The sequence below is a fragment of the Microtus pennsylvanicus genome, chromosome 7 (genome assembly GCF_037038515.1).
Source record: "Microtus pennsylvanicus isolate mMicPen1 chromosome 7, mMicPen1.hap1, whole genome shotgun sequence".
In the NCBI taxonomy this organism is placed as follows: domain Eukaryota; kingdom Metazoa; phylum Chordata; class Mammalia; order Rodentia; family Cricetidae; genus Microtus; species Microtus pennsylvanicus.
The window spans coordinates 67,177,524-67,199,916 of record NC_134585.1 but is presented as its reverse complement, the minus strand read 5'-3'; the positions used below and the strand labels follow the sequence as shown (position 1 = coordinate 67,199,916).

Genomic DNA, 22,393 nt, shown 5'->3' with positions numbered 1-22,393 from the left:
CTGCGTTTGCACGGTCAGCGGATGTCGGCCCCCTAGAGGAGGCGTAGCGACGAGGAGGAACCCTGCAAAAGTTGGAAAGGCTGGCTGGTCTATCTTGCCGAGGAACTTCTGGAGCTTAGGAGGTTTTGATTCTTACTCTAAGAGAAGGGTAAGTAGTTTTTAAACGTCCATCTCTCCAAATGAGCTGCGCTTGGTTTTGACTACTTGTCTTTCCTTCCCTCTGTCCCGGGGTACCGGCTACAACCTGGCGGTTGACCAGGACTGCAAGCTCCTAGGCCTGTCTGCTGGGAGGCTTTTAAAGAGCAAGCAAGCAAGCAAACAAATAAAAACAACTCACAACCACCACCACCACCAACAATAACAAAAACAAGTCCTAGGCTTGAACTACCCTTGAGATATGCACAGCAGGTGGCCGGGTGGTTCAGTCTGGGTGTTTTCTGCAGCCGCCAAGGCTCATGTGCCCCGACTTTCCAGCTACAGGCAGAGAAAGGACTTTCTGTACTCTGGCCTCCAGTCTGCACGCAGCTGGCGTTGGTATCTTCCTTTAAACTCCGTGGCACCAACCTACCATAGTCTTCAAAAGAAGAGAGACAGAGCGACAGAAAGGGACCGAGAGGAAAAAAAAAAGTAATACTTTCTTAACTACATCTTGTACGTTTACAGCTTCTACAGAGCTGACATAAACAGAAAACACATGTTAATGATTGATTGAAAGGCACAAGGGTAAGGTTGGACTGTTTGCCCGTAGCCCGTGAGCCCCCAAAGCCACCATGACTCCCTCCCTGCTGGCTCCGGCTCTTAGGAAAGGCAGCGGTCACAGTACTTCTCCCCACGGTCTCACAGTGGAGCCAGGTGATCTCTGTGAGCACATGGCCACAAGAATGGTACCAGCCGCTTTAATTGTGATCATTTATCTGCATTTCCAAGTTAATAATAAGTCCACACAATACGACGAGCCATTCTAGAACAGTGGCAGTACATCTTAAAACTATTGGGTTTCTTTCTTGGCCCTCATTTTAAAATACCTCCAGAAATTCTTATTTTATTCTGTTCTTCTTTTTAAAATCTATTTTATGTATATAGGCGTTTTGCATGCATGTCTGCACCATATGTATGCCCAGGGTTCTTAGAGGACAGAAGAGGGTGTGGGCTCTCAGACTGGAGTGAGAGTTGGTTTTGAACCTGATCCACCATGTTGGTGCTGGAAATCCAAATGAAGTCCTCAGTAAGGGGACAAGTGCTCTTTGCTGCTAAACCTACCCTCCACCCCCTCTGCTCTTGGTAAGGTGGCTTTACGCTGAGTTTGAGAATTAACCCATCGGTTCTCTGTTAAGATAGATGTCTAACCTTTTTCCTATCCCTTCAATTTTCATTTAAACCAATGGATGAATTCAAGCATACCCTAGAGGAGGAACTTTTAACTATGTATGTTCTAGAAACAAAAGTAAAATAAAAATAAACCAAAGTACTGTATTTATAACATAGGTATTTGATAAATAGAAAAGTCGTTTAACCACAGCATAGTTAAAAAAGCAAAACAAAACACAAAAACAAACAAACAAAAAACAAAGCAGCCAGGCAGGGTGGTCCATGCTAGAAAGACTGCAGCAGGAATATCACCGAGACTCCCATTCAACCTGGTCTACAAACTGAGTTCTAGGTCAGCCTAGGCTACAGTGTGAGATGCTCCCAAAGTGGCAGAAAGCTCCGCATTATCCTTTGTGAGACCATGGATGATGCTAAAGCTTCCTGTGCTCCAGGCATCTGGCATGGGGTTCTCTCTGCTGTTGCAGGTGATCCCCATAGGTAGCTTATGCAGAGAGTGCGCTACCATGGGGTAGATTAGCTTTCCCGATAGACCCATCTCCTATGTGTTTCTTAATTTATAGGCATTTGAAGAATGCCCACGTAGATGGCTTCATTAGAAACATGTGCTTCAGTGAAGCGTTTACCTAATTATTCTTTGTCAATAGAAAATCGGGAGTCAGATATTGGAGTAAGAACTTGAAATGATGGGAAAAAGACAAAGAAGCCATCACAGACCTCCTCTCCGTTCCTCAGCTCAAAAGACCAAGCCCCTTTCTCAGCCCCGCCTCACTGCTTTCTGTCTCCTATCTGTCCTCAGTCCTCCAAGACTTCTATGGTTAATTTTGGTCCGCTAGTGGCTAGCTCCACCCTCTGACTCAAAGCAAACTAGATTGTCAGAGTTGTGACCACACAACACTCCAGCCTGCAGCTTGGTGACCCCAGTTTCTCATCCGTCCCAGGATTCATTTCAGAGACATTAAAGACAATCTAGGCCAATATTTCCAGAGGTGAGTTTGGAAGATCATACGTTAGAAAAACAGTGTCTGTCAACATTGAAGACTCAGGACTTGGGCTCTAGCTCCCTGTGACCTGTGTGACCCTACCCGGGCCCTGAACCTCTTCTGGTGTCTTCTCATTTTTAAAATAGGGGCTTTGCTTTTAGTCCTGCATAAGGTAACAGTTTTAGTAACTTTCCATTCTTGCCTATTGTGAAGATAATTAAATGTGTGGAGATAAAGAAAAAAACGCATACGTTTTAGGAAAAGCTGAATATTAGGGCTTAAAGAATTTCATAATTGCTGTTGGTATATCATGCTGTTTCTTTCTTTGTGATTCCCTTTGATACAGCACCAGGGTTATGAAGTGGATGATGATAGTGTGGTTGAGTTCAAAGGCAGAGAGTTTGGTCTGGAGCCTGAGCAGTCGAATGCAAAGGCTCAGCGGGGAATAAGATCAAGGGAGCTGCCCTTTGTAGCATTATCCAAAGTGGTAGGGGAGGTGAGGAGGGCCATTCTCCTGGGCCTGGGACTGCCTTCCTGCCCCTCTCCTGACCTCCTTCCTCCCCCCTCAAAATGTAAGAAAATAAATGCGTTAGCAACATGAGACAGGCCCTGGCTTAGAACAATTTTGATTTTATTATTACCATAGTCTTTTCAGGCTGGTAAGGGTGTCTGTTGGTCAGATGTGCTGGAAATGATAGAAACCGGAAAGTGAAGAAGCAGAGTGAGGTGGCAACATCCCTGAATCACAGCATTCTAGATGCGGAGGCTGTACGACCAAGAGCTGGGGGCCAGCGTGGGCTGCGTAGGATTTTCAAGACCAACCTGGTCCACATAGCTAGACACTATCTCATAAAAGCTGAAATCTGGTGTAGAGCCCAGATGTAGATGCTTAGCAGGCATAGGGCCCAGGTTCCAGCCTCAGCCTGGCAATGACAGAAAAGAAAAAAATGAGTTGCGTGTGAGTATGAGCGTGTGTGTGTGGTGTGTACAGTTCATGGCATTTTCTGGGTTTAGTACAGTAACTCTGTGGTGTGTGTGTGTGTGTGTGTGTGTGTGTGTGTGTGTGATCGTGTGTTTCTGTGTGTGTGTGTGTGTGGTGTGTACAGTTCATGGCATTTTCTGGGTTTAGTACAGTAACTCTGTGGTGTGTGTGTGTGATCGTGTGTTTCTGTGTGTGTAAGTGTGATGTGTATACAGTCCATGGCATTTTCTGGGTTTGGCACAGTAACTCTGTGATGTATGTGTGTGTGTGTGTGGTGTATGGTTTACGGCATTTTCTGGGTTTGGCACAGCACCTCTACTGGAAAGTGTCATCCTCTGAGCGAAGCAGCTGTGACCTGAAGCAGGAAGCTTTGACTCCTTGTTTACAAGAGATCCCCCAAGATCATGATGGGTGACTGTTGGCATTCCCTCATAGAAAGGTGGGGTTGTAGGACCCTTATCTGATATTCCAGCCTCTCCCCTTCTGTACCTCCGGGCCAACTATATGCAGTTCTGCCCTAAATGTGCTCAGCCTCATTGGCCCAGAAGGCATAGAGTGTTTGGCAGGTGGAAGCTTAACTGGAGAGGGTTTCTGTCTGTCCGTCCGTGCTGGGTGAGACTTTCCAGTGGTGTGGTTGGTGTGTGTCAGTCATCTGAGCTCTTGTATGAAACCCCTCACCCACGCTCTAAAAAACACCTCACCCACGCTCTAAGAAACCCCCACCCAAGCTCTAAGAAACCCCTCGCCCACACTCTAAGGAACCCCTCACCCACGCTCTAAGAAACCCCTCGCCCATGCTCTAAGAAACCCCCACCCACGCTCTAAGAAACCCCCACCCACGCTCTAAGAAACCCCTCACCCACGCTCTAAGAAACCCCTCACCCACGCTCTAAGAAACCCCCACCCACGCTCTAAGAAACCCCTCGCCCACGCTCTAAGAAACCCCTCACCCACGCTCTAAGAAACCCCTCGCCCATGCTCTAAGAAACCCCCACCCACGCTCTAAGAAACCCCCACCCACGCTCTAAGAAACCCCTCGCCCACGCTCTAAGAAACCCCTCACCCACGCTCTAAGAAACCCCCACCCACGCTCTAAGAACCCCCCACCCACGCTCTGTAAATCAGCCTTGCAAACGCACAGGAGCCCTCCGTCAGATGTGGCTTATGCTGAGGTCCCATAACGAGGTGGGGTACTTGTTTACATCTCTCCAGGGAGAGTTTGGCCACACTCACATTTAATATTGAAAACGTGTCTGTTGAGTGAACAACCAGCTGTACATGCGTGGCATTAGTGTTTTGCTTGACTTCTTTTCTGGACTGGATAGAAAACTCCGTATTTGTTTTTCTCAGGTTCCGAGGTTTGCTTCTCCGATATTCCTGGTGTTTGGGGGATGTGATTGTTCTTCCAGCTGGCAAAACCTCCCAGGTCATAGCAGAATCTATTTGATTGGATTTATTTAAATTATGAAAAGGTGCAGTTAAAATTATGGGGCTATAACTAAACCCGTTCATTACTTCTCTACCCCTTTGGTGTTCCCAGTTACATAATTTTATTCGTTAGCTAGCCTTGCTTTTCTTAGAGTTTATTTTTAACTGGGCTTTTTCTTCCTTTTAATAATAACAGGAGGGCAGAAAGGTTACCCGGACCTTTGTAATGTATAAACAGCCGCACTGTTTTCTAGGTTTAAATTTTCTTTCTGTTTTTGCTACAGTGAAGGGCAGAGGGCTGTGAGAGATGATTCTGTGGGGAAAGGCACTTGCCACCAACGCTAACCACCTCATTTTGATCCCCGGGACCCACAGGGTGGAAGGAAAGAATTGGCTCCTGGCTGTTCTTAATACATGACTCTGCCCTGCATGTGCCTACACCTTCTTTTACATACGCACACACTCATGTAAACAAATGTAATAGAAAGCTACAGGAAGTCTAATGTTTCCATAACCTGATGAATTTCAAAATCAGGGTGCTAAAAGGGAAAAGGAAATAACAAAATTCAAAATAAATAAAGTTACTAAATATAAACTAATTGCACACATTACTCTTGAATGCACATAAGCACACCGAGCAGTTACTAGCATTGGATTTATGGTACTAACCGATTCTTCAAAGTGTGGCTCGAGCTGGCTGGAGGATGAATGCAATGGCTTCAGTTATGGCTATAATGCTTTAGGTTATTAAAAGGCTAACTTGTTAAAGCTGGGCATAAATGTTTACTCCTTTTTTCCTCTGGACTTTCAGCATTTCATAATCTGACTGAAAATCCCTAAATCTAATGCTTGTAAGATTTTAAGACACCACAACCCAATCTAAACAAACAAAAGCCATCAGGTATGGTATCCTGCTATGTTTTCCAGACGTTTTTGTTTGTGTGTTGTTGAAGGCACTAACCCCCCGCGGGAAGTGGTATGGCAGATTTTGCTTTGTAGCTGAAGAATTTTCAGGATGAAAGGTCCTTGAACTTGAGATGAGATCAGTGGGAAGCTTCTGGTGTAAACTGCTGTTTGAAACTTTGTTTTATCTGTCTGCTCTGGGGGAGAGAAAACAGTGGCAGCCTGGGTACAATGTGATAATATATTAATGTTGTCTTAGTCTCTAGGTCACCATGGCAACTGGACAGAAGTTGATGAGGGCTGTTCGAGTGTTTGAGTTTGGTGGACCTGAAGTGCTGAAACTCCAGTCCAACGTGGCAGTTCCTGTCCCCAAAGACCATCAGGTGAGGATAACCATTCCGTGCAGGTGATACTTGCTCTGAGCAGATGCACAGCAATCTACAAAGGTGCTGGACTAGGATGCTATCTAACTGTCTCTGTGAATCCTGATGAAGTAACACACATGATAATTACTGAAGTAGACATTGAAAAGGAATGACCCTGGCTACCACTGTTGTGGGGTTCCCCTCTGTGTGCTGTGAATACCATTGGTGAATAAAGAAACTGCCTTGGCTTTTGATAGGGCAGAACTTAGGTAGGTGGGGAAAAACTAAACTGAATGCTGGGAGAAAGAAGGGTGGAGTCAGAGAGACGCCATGTAGCTCCACCGGAGACAGACGCTGGAACTTTACCCTATAAGCCAAAGCCTCATGGCTATACACAGAATAATAGAAATGGGTTAAATTAAGATATAAGAGCTAGTCAAGAAGAAGTTAGAGCTAATGGGCCAAGCAGTGATTTAATTAAGCAGTTTCTGTGTGGTTATCTAGGTTCTGGGCAGCTGGGATGAACAAGCAGCCTCATACAATGCTACCACGACGTTTCTAAGGCTGGACTTCACCTTTGTGGTCTAGTCATGGGATTTCAGTGTCGTCATGCGAATTCTGAATACGTTTGTTATCATGAACCTCCCTGATTTTTATTTTTCACATGGTGGAAAAGTAATTTTCCCTCTGCATTATTAAGAGAATTCAGTTACTCAGTTATAGGATTTTATTGTCTCTAGTGGTCTGTTTTTTAGCAGTATTTTTTGATTCAAATTGTGCATATATATATGCATGTATGTATATGTGTATCAAGGCGCATTCCATTCCACTAGTCTAATATCCTTAGAAAATCTTAGAAGAAAAAAATTTTTTTCAGCTAATCCATAGCTTATCTTTCCAGGTTCATTCCTTATCACCCTCTCAGCAGACTGTAGCAGCCTTAAGTTTATCCAGTTTCTTCACGAGACTCTTTCCATCATTGTACACATTCCTTGGACCTGAAAATAACCCCTCCCTATTCCTACAGAATTTCTACCTATTTGTTAAGTCCTTCTGTCAGACCTCCCTTTACTCTTACAGCAGAGATAGATACTGTGTTCTGAAGGAGACCATGCTTTTCTGCACTATGGGGGCTTGAACCCAGGGACTCCAGCACACTAGGTAAGCATTCTGCTGGCAGTCTACATCGCCAGCCCCCAAACTCAGCTTCTTTCTAGCCTCAGAACCTTAGTGGTCCACCAATAGAAGATTGAGCCCCGATTCCTGTAGAGCTGGTGGGGAGCCGTCTTCAACCAGTGACTTGGGAACCCAGGCCTCTTTCATTGTGGGCTTTGTAGGCTTTAGCAGGGAGCTTGCGTGGAAAGAGAAGGTTTTTGGGGAGGTTTTGCTGGACCAAGCCTGCAAGTGACTGAAGTTCTTTGGCTCACTTTTCTGTGCTTCCATCTCGGTCCCTTGGCTCCTCATGTGTGAAGGAGGACAGGTGTCTTAGTTACTTTTCTATTGCGTGAAGAGAAACCATGACCAAGGCAACTGATAGGAAAATGAACTTACTGGTTCTTACAGTTCCAGAAGGGGAATCCATGGGGTTTCTGTTGCGGTGACGAACCTTCCTGACCAAAAGTTACTTGGGAAGAAAAGGGTTTATTTCACTCACACTTGCATAGACTGATTCATCATTGAAAGCGGAGAGGGTAAGAACTGAAACAGAGAAGGAATCTGAAGGCTGGAGCTGAAGGCAAAGACCATGGAGGGCGCTGCTTACTGGACTGCTCCTCATGGTTTGCTCAGCCTGCTTTATTATAGACCCCAGGGCCACCAGCCCTGAGATGGTATCAAGCACTGGGCTTGGCCCTCATACACCAGTCACTAATTAAGAAAATACCCTACAGACCTGCCTACAGCCCAGTCTTGTTGGGGCAGTTCCTTAATTGGGTTCCCCTCCTCTCAGGTGACTAGAGCTTGTGTTGGGTTGGCATAGAACCAGCCAGCATAGTTTACAATTTGATAAACAACATTCCCACAACCTTTCCTTTCTCATTCATCCCCAAGATCACCAGCTAATATCACAATATAAAATATTTTACAAACTTAAGAACCCCACAGTCTTTACAACTTCAAACACTAAAATTTCAGTCTCTTTAAAAATGCAAAGTCTGTGTAAAACTTCAAAACCTCTTTTAAAGTTCAAAGTCTCTGAGCTATGGGCTCTTGTGAAATCATGGTAAGTCTTACTCTAAGAAGTGTAGTAACCTGAATGAAGCAAAACCAAGCTGCAGCAGTGCCTTCCACATTCCCCCCAAACCCAGCAGGGTCAGGCCCGTCACCTACCCCCAGGTGCCCACTTGTTTCAGGGTTGCTATTGCTGGGACAAAATATCGTAATCAAACGCAGCTTGGGGAGGAGGAGAGGCTATTGCACTCCCTGTACCATATCACAGCTCATGCAAGCAGTGAGGGCAGAAATGCAAGCAGGGCAGGAGCCTCAAGATGGAGGCTGGTGCAGAGGCTATGGAGGGTGCTGCTTACTAGCTTGCTCCTCATGGCTTGCTCTTCCTGCTTTGCTATAGCACTCAGGGCCACCTGCTTAGGAATGGCACCACCCACAGTGGGCTGGGCTCCCCCACATCACTATTTAAGAGACTACCTTCTGGGCTAGTCTCCAGTCAGACCCTGTGGAAACAGTTTCTCGATTGGTGTTCTCTGCTCTCAGATGACTACAGTGTGTGCCAAGTTGGCATACCAACCAGCTGGCACATGGTGTAGTGTTCCTCATACATATCGTGTGGACACATGGAGTTCACTGAAACACACCTCTCTGAGCGTCTTTTATTGTTTCCTGAGAGTTTTGAATAGCGTGTAAGCCAGTCTACCTTACTTCTTAATGTAGACTTAGAATGCAGACTTGTTGAAAGCACGGGCTTGTTGGGTCTTGATTTTTTTTTTTAATTTTCCTCAGTTTTTCTAGCTCTGTCATTACCCTTAAAAGGATAATGACATCATTGTAAGGTTAAGCATCATTGTTAGGCAGTACCACAATGTTCTGTGTGACCTGAATTGTATTGTCATTACAGGTTCTAATCAAAGTCCATGCCTGTGGTGTCAACCCCGTAGAGACCTACATTCGCTCTGGCACCTACAGCCGAAAACCCGCGTTGCCCTACACTCCAGGCACCGATGTGGCAGGGGTCATCGAATCTGTTGGAGACAGTGTATCTGCTTTCAAGGTATCTTCCATTTTTGATGATTTCAATTTTGACTTAGGAGCATTCTTCCGAAATTTAATTATAGCTTTAAAGGCTTTCAAAGGTACTGATTGCACAGTTTCTGCCAGTTGCGGGACTCCTAGCCAAAAAGAAAGTATTTCGTATCCAGAGGCCTTGCTTGTCAGCACAGCTGGGAATCAATAGTAGGTAATTTCGGTGTCATCACGACTCAGTGGATGAGGTGTGGTCTGTTTAGTCTAATAGAAACTTGTGAGTGAAGAAAACACATAGGGATGTCGGACGGCCCCGGCTCTTCTCACACAGACAACACACATAGGGATGCCGGACGGCCCGGCTCTTCTCACACAGACAACACACATAGGGATGTCAGACTGCCCCGACTCTTCTCACACAGACAACACACATAGGGATGTCGGACAGCCCGGCTCTTCTCACACAGACAACACACATAGGGATGTCAGACAGCCCGGCTCTTCTCACACAGACAACACACATAGGGATGTCGGACGGCCCCGGCTCTTCTCTCACAGACAACACACATAGGGATGTCAGATGGCCCGGCTCTTCTCTCACAGACAACACACATAGGGATGTCAGACGGCCCCGACTCTTCTCACACAGACAACACACATAGGGATGTCAGATGGCCCGGCTCTTCTCTCACAGACAACACACATAGGGATGTCAGATGGCCCGGCTCTTCTCACACAGACAACACACATAGGGATGTCAGATGGCCCGGCTCTTCTCACACAGACAACACACATAGGGATGTCAGATGGCCCGGCTCTTCTCACACAGACAACACACATAGGGATGTCGGACGGCCCCGGCTCTTCTCTCACAGACAACACACATAGGGATGTCGGACGGCCCCGGCTCTTCTCACACAGACAACACACATAGGGATGTCGGACGGCCCCGGCTCTTCTCTCACAGACAACACACATAGGGATGTCAGACGGCCCGGCTCTTCTCACACAGACAACACACATAGGGGTGTCAGACGGCCCGGCTCTTCTCACACAGACAACACACATAGGGATGTCAGATGGCCCGGCTCTTCTCACACAGACAACACACATAGGGATGTCAGACGGCCCGGCTCTTCTCACACAGACAACACACATAGGGATGTCAGATGGTTCCGGCTCTTCTCACACAGACAACACACATAGGGATGTCAGACGGCCCCGGCTCTTCTCACACAGACAACACACATAGGGATGTCAGACGGCCCCGGCTCTTCTCACACAGACAGAACACATGGGGTATCAGATGGCTCAGCCCTTCTCACACTGTTTAATTTCTTTTCACAAAGTAGAAGAAAAGCTAGCTCTTTTGGAGGATAAATAAAACTCGAGCATGTGCAGCGTCTCTCTGCCGTGTCAGAGTTGAGATCAGGGCTGTGGTCATGGCTGTCGTTACTGTTCTGCTGAAAGACTTGCCCAGCATGGATTGTGTTTTTGGAGGATGCTTATGCCTACCCTTTTTCCTCCTACTTCCTTAGCGTGGCCCTGTGTAGGAAGTGGGCAGATCCCTGCAGCTTTCCACTTCTCGACTTGTGCCAATGTGGTATCTGCCCCCAACAGTGTCTCTAAAACTCTCTTGCTAATGCCAGTAATCCCGGAGTCAGCGGGCCCTTCTATGTCATTATCATAACTTCCCAATGACATTTGACACTTTCAGTCACTTAATGTTTTCTTAAACAGCAAAGGCCAAGCCCAGCCTTTACTCTGGGTTCTGCAGTGCCCCTGTACTGCTTGCCCTTCCTCCAGGCATCCTTGTTTGCCATCGTTGCTCTGTGAATGCCACCTTAATCCTGGTACCCTCTCAGTCCTGCCCAGACCTGCCTCCCATGTTTTCTTGCTCTGCCATTGCCTGTCTCCCTTTCTCTTCCCTCCTCCTAGACATGAGCTTGCTTGAGATCTGGGACCGTGCACTGCCATAGATATCTCCCACAGGACTCCAAAGCAGTGTTCTCCTTCCGGCGAGTTCTTCATGTCTGAACCTCACAGACATCAATAGGGCATGTTTTCAAGTCATAAAGCAGGGCTCATCTACTTGGTCTTCCTTGCTCATTCCCAGACAACACTGCCCCCATGCTCACACTGGCCTTTGGTGCTCAGTTTTCCTCCAAAGCCTTTTCACATCCACCCTGCAGAACAGTGCTGTTGGCTTTTCATCTCTTTATTATGGGGCCAGTTGAGTATACGGAGGCCATCATTGCACAGTAGTTTATTCTAGGGTCTACCTTCCTTTCTTCCTTCCTCCCTTCTTCTCTCTCTTTCTTTTTTCCCCTAAAGATGTAAGCCAGGTATTCTTGTGGCCAGCCATTTCTGTAGGCACGTGGGACTTGTTAGCAAAAGTGTGTGCCTTTCTATGGCCAGGGTGTAGCAGGTAGCCATTACCAGGGGAGCTTGCTTCTTGCTGTGAGAGGAACTGGGGTCTGCTCTGTCTCTCTGCTATTTCAATCTTAATTGGAAGAAACTATGGAACTTAAGGGCACTCCAGTTTCCTCATCCGTCGGCGATGATGGAGCGCGCATGTTCCCTAGGTCACTGTGGTGGTTATGTAGAAGGCCACAGCGCCCAGCTTAGTAAGTGCTCAGCAGAACTACAGTCCTGTTCCCCTGCCTCCTTTAATGCTTCCTTTTATAAGTTCCCACTTAGAAAACATGCATAGACGTTCAGTGTTTCAGTTGCGTTCGAGATGCCGAGTTGGAGACACCCATATGTAAATGAGTATTTCTTGTCTTCCTGTAAGGTTGTCATTGTAAAAGTCTCATCCGTCTTGTCCTAATAGGAATCATGGCTGCAGGCTCTCGTTGATCTCTTTTTCAGAAAGGGGACCGGGTCTTCTGCTCCAGCACAGTTTCTGGCGGTTATGCAGAGTTCGCTCTGGCAGCGGATCACACTGTCTACACCCTGCCCGAGACGCTGGACTTCAAGCAGGGCGCTGCACTTGCCATCCCATACTTTACAGCCTGCAGGGCTCTGTTCCACAGGTGAGGGGCGCTGTTGCTCACAGCCCAGGCGGGCAGCTCTCCCCACCTGTTTGCTGCCTGTACCGTGCCTGCTTGTCATTCGCCATAAAACCTATCTGGGGTCATGACAGTTGTGGAGAGGGCAGGAGTTTGATCATTTTGAGGAAGAAAGAGGGAATTAATCCCTTGAATGGAGATGATTCTCTCAAAACCTGGGAATCAGGAGGGACATGTTACAAGATCCTGAGGTATCTTTCTGTGTCTTAGTCATTGTGCTATTGTTTGGAAGAACCACGATGACCATGGCAACTCTTACACAGGGAAGCATGTGATTGGGAGTTTGCTATGGTTTCAGAGCATTAGTCCACTGCCACTAAGACAGAGGGCATGGCAGCAGGCAGGCATGGTGCTGCGGCTGACTGACTGTCACACCGAGGGCTGCTTAAGCAAAAGAGACCTCAGAGCCCAACCCCACAGTGACACACTTCCTCCAACAAGGCCACACCTCCTCATAGTGCCTCTGCCTTTGGGAGCCATAGTTTTTCAAATCACCACATACATTGGGCAAATATTTCAAGAGAGTCAAGTTTTCTGATCAATCCAAGACTCTCTGGTGGTGAGATGGAACCAGGCAAAGGTAACAAGAGCTCTAAAGAGAAGAAGCAAGCAAGGGGGTGGTTACTGCTGCAGCAGTGGCCCCAGTGCCTGGTACTTTTCCGGTTATTCCCGTTGAACATGGAAGACAGTGGATGAAAGTAAGGGAACACCGGACATGGGGTGCTGAATATTCTTCATGAAGGGTGAGATCCAGAACACAGCTCGACTGGGGTTGTGTTATTAAAAGCCATAAGAGTTAACAAGTAAACAGCGTGTATACATGGTTTATACGGTGACGGTGACTGTCGGTGTTTAAAAGAGCATAGTTACATGGCACAGGCACAAAGCCTGGACATTTCACAAGATTTTCAGAGGTGTGGAGAGGCAAGGACATTTTCTTAGCACTGCCAAAAGCAGCCTACCTGCTATTACCTGGGTAACCCTGGACCCCAGGATAAAGACTGAGCTGTAGAACGCTTGTCTTGGGACACTCTCTGTGGGGACACCTGGGCATGAGGGACTCTAGTTCTTCTGGTTCAGAAGTTCCACCAACATCACGGACTGTAGCCTAAGAATTGCTGTGTGATTTCTGCATCCAACATGGATAGAGGCAGGAAACAGATTCCCAGTGGCATCTCTTGAGTGGGTACTGCACAGAAGAACTATTCATCCTGACTCTGGGAACCATCCTTTTGAGCCCTGAGTTAGAGGACGTTTGACTCCATGTCAGGATGCAGTAGCTCTTTGCATGTTGGCTGGAGCAAGGGTAGAAATTCCTCAGTGATGATGGAAAACACCAGCTCTTGGTTAGCCTCGAAGGAGAGAGTAATGGATGCACCTCTGCTTTGTTCCGCAGTGCCCGTGTGCGAGCTGGGGAAAGCGTCCTGGTTCACGGGGCCAGTGGAGGAGTAAGTATCTGTCTTTTTAAGTCTGTTTAAGTGAGCATGGAGTTACGGGTCTCATGTAATAGTTCATGAAATCTCTAAAAAGTTATTCTTTGAGCGTTTCATACATTGCATTCAGTGGGTTTGACTTTCCCAACTTCATGTCCTCTTCTTCTTCTTTTAAAAACAACCCATTGGGTCCAGAGTCAGTGATACCTAGATGAGAAGCCATCTGCAGGAACACAGTGGGCCCAGGAGGACCACACACTATAGAAAACTGTCCCTTCCTCCCCCAGCCGTCCTCAGCTGGGACAAGGCCTGGTGCACCCCTCCTCTCTCTGTGCGGGAAGCTGACATTGTACACAGTAAAGTCACTTTGAAGAGCCAAATTTATAGTCATGCTCCCACTCCTGGGCCTTTCAGCTGCCAAGCTTCTTGAGATGCAGTCCCCGAGTGAATCCATGGCTGATGCTGTAGCAGTTCTTGCTTAATAAATCCAGCAGGACACCTGATAAAAAATTAACTTGGTGGGCAGTGGTGAACTTCTCTTCTGTCCAGCCCCTCCCCTCAACACAATGCACACTGTGATGACATCCAAGGAGTGTGTGGTTTATAACCGTGTCCTCAACTCCACAATCCAAGGCTTCAAATGTTAGCGTCTAGTGGGGCAAAGATTCAGAACCTAGGACCTCAGCCCTTGTAGGAAATCACCAAGCACTGCACTGTTGACGCCTCCTCATTGAGCTTCCTGCAGCCTGTCTCCAAGGAGCAGGGAGGGAAAAGCAGAGTCGTGCATTTGGGATTTGGTAACTAGCACAGAGAGACTTTGGAAATGTTGGCGAGAAGATTTCACGTTGTTAAAACCCAGGACCTGGGACGCAATGACTCACCTTCAGGGAGCTTGTCAACCCTCAGTACTGGGGGCTCTGGGTAGCTCATGGGCATGGCATGCCCCATGTGGTGATGGTGGTGCCCTGACAACATGACCGGCCTCTAAAAGTGCCAGGTAACTCAAGAAGTCAGGGCACTTTGTGTCTCTTTAGAGATAAACTTCCTGTTTCGTCTCCAGCTTCCTGAATGCCTCAAAGAAATCAATCCTTGGGATTTCACAGATTAGACGATTAATCAATAAGCCCAAGGTGTCTCTGTGGCTTGAGGAGACACCAGCTGCGCTCACTGATTACAGTCACCAAAGGCTGGTTTGATGAAGTTTAAATTTAACCTAATAACCGAAGGTTTGAAAAGCACATGTGTTGAGAGCCTGGCGCTCTCTAGAGAGGAGAGATTTTGGTACAGTGCAGAGAGAGGAGTTTAAAGGAAATCTCTTTATTCCCTTCACCTTCGCTTCCGAGGGATTGGTTTGCTTTTTTAAAAGGTAAAATCCAAACTGTTGGTTTTCGGAGCTGGTTGAGCCTGCTAAATCCTGGCTGGCCGGGACCGCTGACAGCCCGCTGTGTGAAGCACCTGTGATCCTCCTGCCCTATCAGAGGGACACAGAGCCCTGGCTTTCTCTGGCTTCTGTCTGTACTCTCTGTTCTCACTTAATTCCCGTTCCTGGGGGATTATGATGCGGGTATAAGATGACGTGGATTTACGAACACAGCCATTGTCCTAGTGTGTTGGTGGGGAATGCCTCCTTTTACTGCTAGCAAAGTAAGTTGGAGACAAATAGCTGGCAAATAATGGCACATAATCTCCTGGAAAATATTGTGGGTCTAATTGTTGGCAAGGAAATAACAGGCAGAACCACGCAGAAGACGACTGAGAGGCCCGTCAGCAGACGGCGTTACATGGTATGTTTGCATCAAGTCTGCTCTAAAATGGGATTTTATTAGAGTCAGAGTGTTAATAGAAAACTTCAATCATTGGAGGCGATTGTGATGACCCCTTAGTGCAGTTTTCACCTAGTGGGCTGGCTGTCTTCTTCATTAGTGGAGTCCTGCATTCTTGTCTCTGTTAGAGTATAGAATCCGTGCCATAGCCTGACTTGCATAACCTCGTCCACCCCACGGACCTTATGGTCTTTTAACCTGTTTCAGCTCAGGAGGGTAGAATTTCTCCTGCTCTAGTGAGTTTCTCTCATTTTTCTAGTAGTTATTTTTTCTATCTTGCCCAACCCTGTTGGCCTTTCTGATCATAGCTTCTTCATTTTTAAATTTTTTTTGTATTATGTATACAGTGTGCTGTCTGTATGTTTTGCTGATATGCCACAAGAGAGCATCAGATCTCACTGTAGATGGTTGTGAGCCACCATGTGGTTCCTGGAACTGACCTCAGGATCTCTGGAAAATAGTCAATGCTCTTACCTTCTGAGTCATCGAAGGCTTTTCAGGAACACAGAGAAGATGTAAAGTCAGGCTTGTGTTCTCTTTTCCAGGTTGGATTGGCTACATGCCAGGTTGCCAGAGCACATGGCTTAAAGGTTTTGGGCACCGCTGGTTCTGAGGAAGGAAAAAAGCTTGTTCTGCAAAATGGCGCTCATGAAGTGTTTGATCACAAAGAAGTTAATTATATTGATAAAATCAAGGTAAAGTTTTCTACAGTTTTACGTAAGTCAAACATTGTTTCTTGATTTACTTAAGTTATTTTAACTACTACCCTTTTAATGAATAAATAAAATCTTGCTTAATAAATAAGATTGCTTCCATTTTTACATCTGTGCTGCTCTCGTCCCATGTGTGTTTTAGTTGACTTAAAAGGCACAGGCTTCTAGTTCTTGAGCCTTTGCTCTCGTGTTTGCATTGTGAGTGCATACTGAATGAGGTGGAGCTTTTTTGGAAGACCATGCTGTAAAGCAGAGTTTGCAGCTACACGGTGCTTGTTGGGCAGCTGTTACCATGTGAGATCCCACTGCAGTTGAGGGTCCCAGAATTACAAATCAGATGTATCTGTCCTGAAAAGATGCTGCTTGTGAGCCAGGTCATTGGGGAGGAATGGTCACTGCCCCACCCACCACGGCAGGGAGCATTCAGGTACATCTGTCTCATACAACAGAGTTCATACAGGGTTGGTTGTATCTGTCTGTTTTACCTGGCAAGTGCTCTGCCACTGGCTTCTATCCCAGTCCCCACTTCAACCCTCAGGTCCCTGTTTGTTTACTGCTGAAACCAGTTCAAGACAGACTCCCTTGCTCATTCTCAGCAGCACTTTTTTGAGCTAGGAGAATGAGAATTTCCCAGGCACCAAGTTCTTTAGAGGCCATTACCCAAGGAGGAAGAGTGTGTGTGTGTGTGTGTGTGTGTGTGTGTGTGTGTGTGTGTGTCGGGGGTGGTATTTCCACCATACTGCCTTGCTAAAAAAAAAAAAAACAAAAACAGCCAAGTCTCTCGTTTGTGCCTTGTGTAGGGGGCTGGCACCCCATGCTCAGTCCTGACACCATCCTTAGGAGTTTGTACAGTAGTTAGAGAAGCTGGTTCCTGGTGATCTTGCTGCTTGTTTGCGTAGCATTTGGGGTTTTGACTCCTTCACCTGTCCTGCGGCTCCTCTGTTTCTCCTGTTCTCAGAAGTCTTCAGGCCCCTCTCCTCCCCTTCCCTCTCCTCTCCCCTCCCCTTCTCTCTTGGTTCCTTTACTGTCTAACTTCTAGAAACACAGGGGCGCTCACTGTTCCCTCCTTTCCTCCTTCACAATGTAGTTCTGCTTTTGTGTCATTTGATGTATCTTGGGGGTCAGGAGTGAGTCTTTGTCACGAGGCCAGTCTTGTGTCTGTCTTCATCCTCAGGAGCATGAGACCTTGACTGTGTCTCCTTGAAGCTGACTGTCTTGCTACACACGGACATCATTTTAACTTCCTTCCTCTCGTGTTATCACACACTGTGTGTCTGAATGCCCTCTGTTGTCTCTGCTGAGTTCTATTCCTTTGGGCCTTGGTGTCATTCTCTGCTGACCTTCACTTTATAATCTGGCACAGGCTGCAGTGGACCCAAAGCTCACCATGTCCTGTAGACTGGCTGGCCAGTGAAACTGGGGTCTATATATCTCTGCCTCCAACTCTGGGGTTACAGCTTTTTCTCCCCATGGAGATGGATCTGGAGAAGCCTGTGTAGCCCACGGTCCACCCTAGCCATCTCCCTGACCAGCCTGATTATGCCCATTTTAAATCACATTCTTCTTGCTGCCCTCCAGGTTTCCCAGGTTACTCTGCCAGTTTTGCCCCTGTAAGCTCTGCCAAGTCCTTGTCACCCGCTGCTTAAGCCTCTGTTCCTCATCCTTGATACTTGTAACTGAGCTCAGAGCCCCTCTGTCTTCTACTGCTTCCAGAGACATTTGTTCCTTTAAAAGTATGAAGAAATAACTAGAATAAATTGCTGTTCAAAGAGGAATTTTGACCCCCTCCCGTTCTTATTGAGCTTCTAGTACTTAAAACATTGAACTATGAACACCCAAAAATGAAACAAAGAAAAACGCATAGCCCTTTCTGTGGCATGCAGTTCAGATGCTCAGTCTGGAACAGTTTGCATTGCCCTCTCCTACAAAGCTGTGGCTGAGGAGGCTGAGACCTCCCCAAAGGCCTCGGGTGTAGCTTTCCCTCACCTTCCTTTTTGTGTTTAGGGATCTCCCTTTCATACTCTGGGCCACTTTCTCTGACCAGTGTAAGCAATTCAACTCCAACTTTTTCATTCTGTGACTCAAGCCTTACATAAGAGCTGTGCTTGCCGTCTTCTCTTCCCCAACCCCTGGCTTTAGTGGGTTACGTCCATAAGAGCTGTGCTTGCGGTCTTCTCTTCCCAACCCCCGGCTTTAGTGTGTTACATCCATTCTTTGCAGTCTACCCCATGCTTGATTTAAGTACTCATTTCTGTAAAAACAAAATAAAACAAATGTAATATAAAATAACTAACTATAATATTGCTGGTTCTCCAAGAACCATTTTAAACATGAAGAACCAATACCCTACAGTGCAGACAAAGAGAATTAGTATAGCAAGCAAGTGATAAACCACTTAGTGCAACACTGAATACATACTCCACCCACAGAAACATACTACAGCCCCTCCTCGGCCCAGATGCACAGGTGTCCACTTATACATACATATTTGCACACACAAATATATAAATATGCATGTGTGCGTACACACACACACACACACACACACACACACCCTGAAAGGCCAAGGAGCTAGTACTTACTTGTTTACTTCTTTTTGTTTGTTAGTTTGTTTTGTTAAAAATGGGAGACCCCTAGGGCTTAGAAAGCTTTGATTTATTGTTTGCTTTCTGTAAACATTTTTCATGATAGGAAGATTTTAACTAAGAAAAAAGTATTGTAAATAGAAGTTTCTGTCCCACCCTGTCCTGCAGCTGTTCATTCCCAAAGAAATGCACAGAGGCTTATATTAATTATAAACAGGTCTATTAGCTCAGGCTTATTGTTAGCTAGCTCTTACAACTTAAATTAACTCATAATTCTTGTCTGTGTTTAGCCACATGACTTAGTACCTTCTCTCAGTGGTGCATTTTCATCCTGCTTCCTCTGCATCTGGCTGCTGACTGACTGACTCTCTGCCTTTCCTCTTCCCAGAATTCTCTTAGTCTGGTTACCTCTCCTATACTTCCTGCCTGGCTACTGGCCAGTCAGCATTTCATTAAACCAGTATGAGTGACAAATCTTTACAGTGTACAAGAGCATTATCCTACAGCCAAGTATTTTATATTCATGCTGACTACACACACACAAAGAATTCATCAGATTTCATCTCATTATGGCCATTTATCCGGGGCTTCTTAGTCTTCACACTGCACAGGGTGGCTGCAGTATCATTGCCTTGTAATTAGATCATTCTAAAGCAGGCATTGTTAGTCTTAAAAACGTAGCATTTGCATGCCATCTCAAAGGCATTTCTGTGGAACACGCTGCCGGAGAAGCGGTTTCACAGCAGCTCACCTTTATCTTCTTCCTTTTACTGTGCAGAAAGCTGTTGGTGATGAGGGGGTTGATGTGGTTATTGAGATGCTGGCGAATGTGAACCTCAGTAACGACTTGAAGCTCCTGTCCCGTGGAGGGCGGATAATCGTAAGTACTGTTCCTCGTCGCTTTGAGTTTCCTGCCGTTTGCCCCATTCACAGTAATCTTCACTGTGGGCCTGATGTTTTCTCGACAGGTTGTTGGCTGTCGAGGCACTATTGAGATAAACCCAAGGGACACCATGGCAAAGGAGACGAGCATAATTGGAGTTTCTCTCTTTTCATCCACCAAGGTACAGATGGACATGGTTCTGATGTTGCTAACTTAAACACTGGGAAATGTGTCTATCGGCAAATTGACAGTGAAAGTAGTTGTTGAGCTTGGTGACCCGACTAGAGCGGTAGATACCAGTCAGTCACTAGATGGTATATAATTTAGTCTGTGTGTGGGAGAGGGCATACTAGTCATAGCTATTTCAAGACAGTATTTCATGTACTAACACTGTCCCAGAATGTGTGATTGACAGAGAATTAAAAGGTAGTTCTGGGCAAAGTGCCAAATCCTGCACATTTGCAAAAGGGCTTTTCTGGAATGGCTCTAGATATTGAGGTTCCTTAATTTCACCAAATGCAAGTCCTGTGGTCTTACTGAGAAACAAATGACAATAAAACACACTTTAAAATTTTTTTCTCTCTCCCCTAGGAGGAACTTCAGCACTTTGCAGGCATCGTCCAAACAGGAATAGAAAAAGGTTGGGTGAAACCCGTGATAGGTTCTGAGTACCCTTTGGAGAAAGTGGTCCAGGCCCATGAAGACATCATCCATAGCAGCGGGAAGACTGGGAAAATGATTCTTCTCTTATGATGACCAACTCTTTCTGGGATGCCCTGTGCCACTGTGACACCTTTGCCTTCAAGTCTTTCTGATACCATCTTTAATCAGTATTCATTTCATTGAGTTTCATGTATTAAAAACACTAATTTAGGGAGTAGACAGTGGGGTAACACCATAGCAGACAGCAGTGTGTAGTCTTGCATGGTGTTAGCATGCAAAACTGTTTTTGCTTCTCTCTCTTTGTTTTCTTTGTTTGGTTTAGTGTTTCTATTTTGTTTCATTTTGAGACAGAATCTTGCTCTGCAGTTCATGCTGGCATTGAACTCATGGCAATCCTTCTGTCTCAACTTTCTCAGTGCCGGGATAATAGTCCTGGACTGCCACACAACTTCATTTCAGAACTTCTTAATTCTGTAACTTTATGCCTTTGCCTAAAATGTACAATTCAAAATAAGACTATTGATCTGCTTGGGCTTCCAAACCTACCTACCTTTATTAAGAGTCACCAGTCCTCTGATCGGCCGTGACTGTTCTGGACTCTGCAGGCTTTCTGGGCTGAAAAACATACTTCTAAAACTAACATTCTCTCATCCTCTGGAAAGGGCAAACATCAGTAATGGCTGGGGAAGCTGTCAGTCTGTTTTCCTCACATTCCCGAAAATGCTGACGACTTCACCGAGCGCTGGTCACCAGCCACGTTCCGGGAGGTCAGCAACCTTATCTAGGTCTGTGGTGTTCAGTGTGGTCCTCCATTAAATGCCTCATAGTTCTTTAGGGCTTCCTGAACATGTGACACAAGTCACATAATTTGACATAATTTCATCTGAAATTGTAAGTTCACACATTTCGCACATGGGCAAGGTCTGCTTTAGTTCTCATGGTTTTGTAACCTGGAATAAATTCTGTAGAACACTGAAGCCTGTGCCTGTCTCCTTCGTGGGGCATAAGCCTCATTTCCGCTTTGCTCCCGACCTTGTGGTTGCTTAGCAGGCCTGTTCTATGCTGTGATTTCTTTTAGATTAAAAATCTCACACCAGCATTACGTCCAAGGAGATGAGTTCCCTCATTCACTTTGGGCTTGGTGTTTTCCACATGAACGTATCACCCTGACTCTTGGTGTACTGTGTGGATGACTGTCCTGTTTCATTTGTTCTGTTGAATACCACTCTGCTGTCTGAATGTCGAACCCTGCTAAGTCATCAGCAGACATCACTGTTCAAGTTGGGGGACGTGGCCATTGACGTATGTGCTGTGACCAATGTGTTTTAGCCATTAGCATGGCCTATGTTCAGCCACCGTTATCTTACTAATTAACTGTCCTATTAAATAGCATTCAGCAGAGTTTCAGAAAGACGATGTTTTGGATCCTCAGAGTAGTATTTTCTGCGCTTCCTAAAATGGAGGGTTCTTTGTTCATGCAAAAAGAAAAAGGGATGATGCTTTGTGAGCAGCTTGATCTGTTTGCAGAACTGTGAATGAGCTAACACACTTGTGAGGGCAAAACTAGCCACACTTAGAGTGACCTGCCAGGTTAAGGCACTGCGGGACCAGGTGTGTTTCTGCGTGAGTCTCTCATTCTGGTGCTAGTCCTGTCCCAAGTTCTGGATCATCAGCATCACTAACTAGGACCCAGATCACCAGGGGCTGTCCTCCATGAAAGGCAGATAGTGAGCTTTTCAGTTCCCAGCCTTCTAGATTCCTGTTCTTGGGTTCTCTGAGTTCTGTGCCCAAGACTCGTGCTGGAGAACAGGATGATGAGCGACTCTGATGGCCAGAGTGTAAGAGCGTGCGCAAGACACATAACCCAGACTCGTGACCTGGCCTTCCTTTTTGTTTTTTTTTTAACATTTTTTTATTGATAAAAGAAGAATAAAGAAAAAAAACAAATTTCCACCTCCTCCCAGCCTCCCCTTTCCCTCCCCCTCCTCCCACTCTTCTCCCTCTCCTCCCACTCTTCTCCCCCTCCTCCCACCCCTCTCC

General features: G+C 46.2%; 1 protein-coding gene across 3 annotated transcripts; it reads left to right on the top strand.

The window, feature by feature from the left end:
* The first annotated feature begins 24 nt into the window (after positions 1-24).
* Cryz (crystallin zeta) lies at positions 25-21,330 on the top strand. Of its 3 annotated transcripts, none has more exons than XM_075981033.1 (9): positions 25-148; positions 5,882-6,005; positions 9,058-9,210; positions 12,054-12,217; positions 13,650-13,701; positions 16,055-16,204; positions 19,586-19,687; positions 19,776-19,871; positions 20,282-21,330. In XM_075981033.1, exons 2-9 carry the CDS (start codon positions 5,895-5,897, stop codon positions 20,441-20,443), a joined length of 990 nt encoding a protein of 329 aa, XP_075837148.1. In that variant the 5' UTR covers positions 25-148; positions 5,882-5,894; the 3' UTR covers positions 20,444-21,330. The 3 variants fall into 3 exon arrangements, with proteins under 3 accessions (XP_075837148.1, XP_075837150.1, XP_075837149.1); XM_075981035.1 differs by having other exon boundaries at positions 45-148; positions 5,889-6,005; XM_075981034.1 differs by lacking the exon at positions 25-148 and adding an exon at positions 2,184-2,315.
* Positions 21,331-22,393: the final 1,063 nt, after the last annotated feature.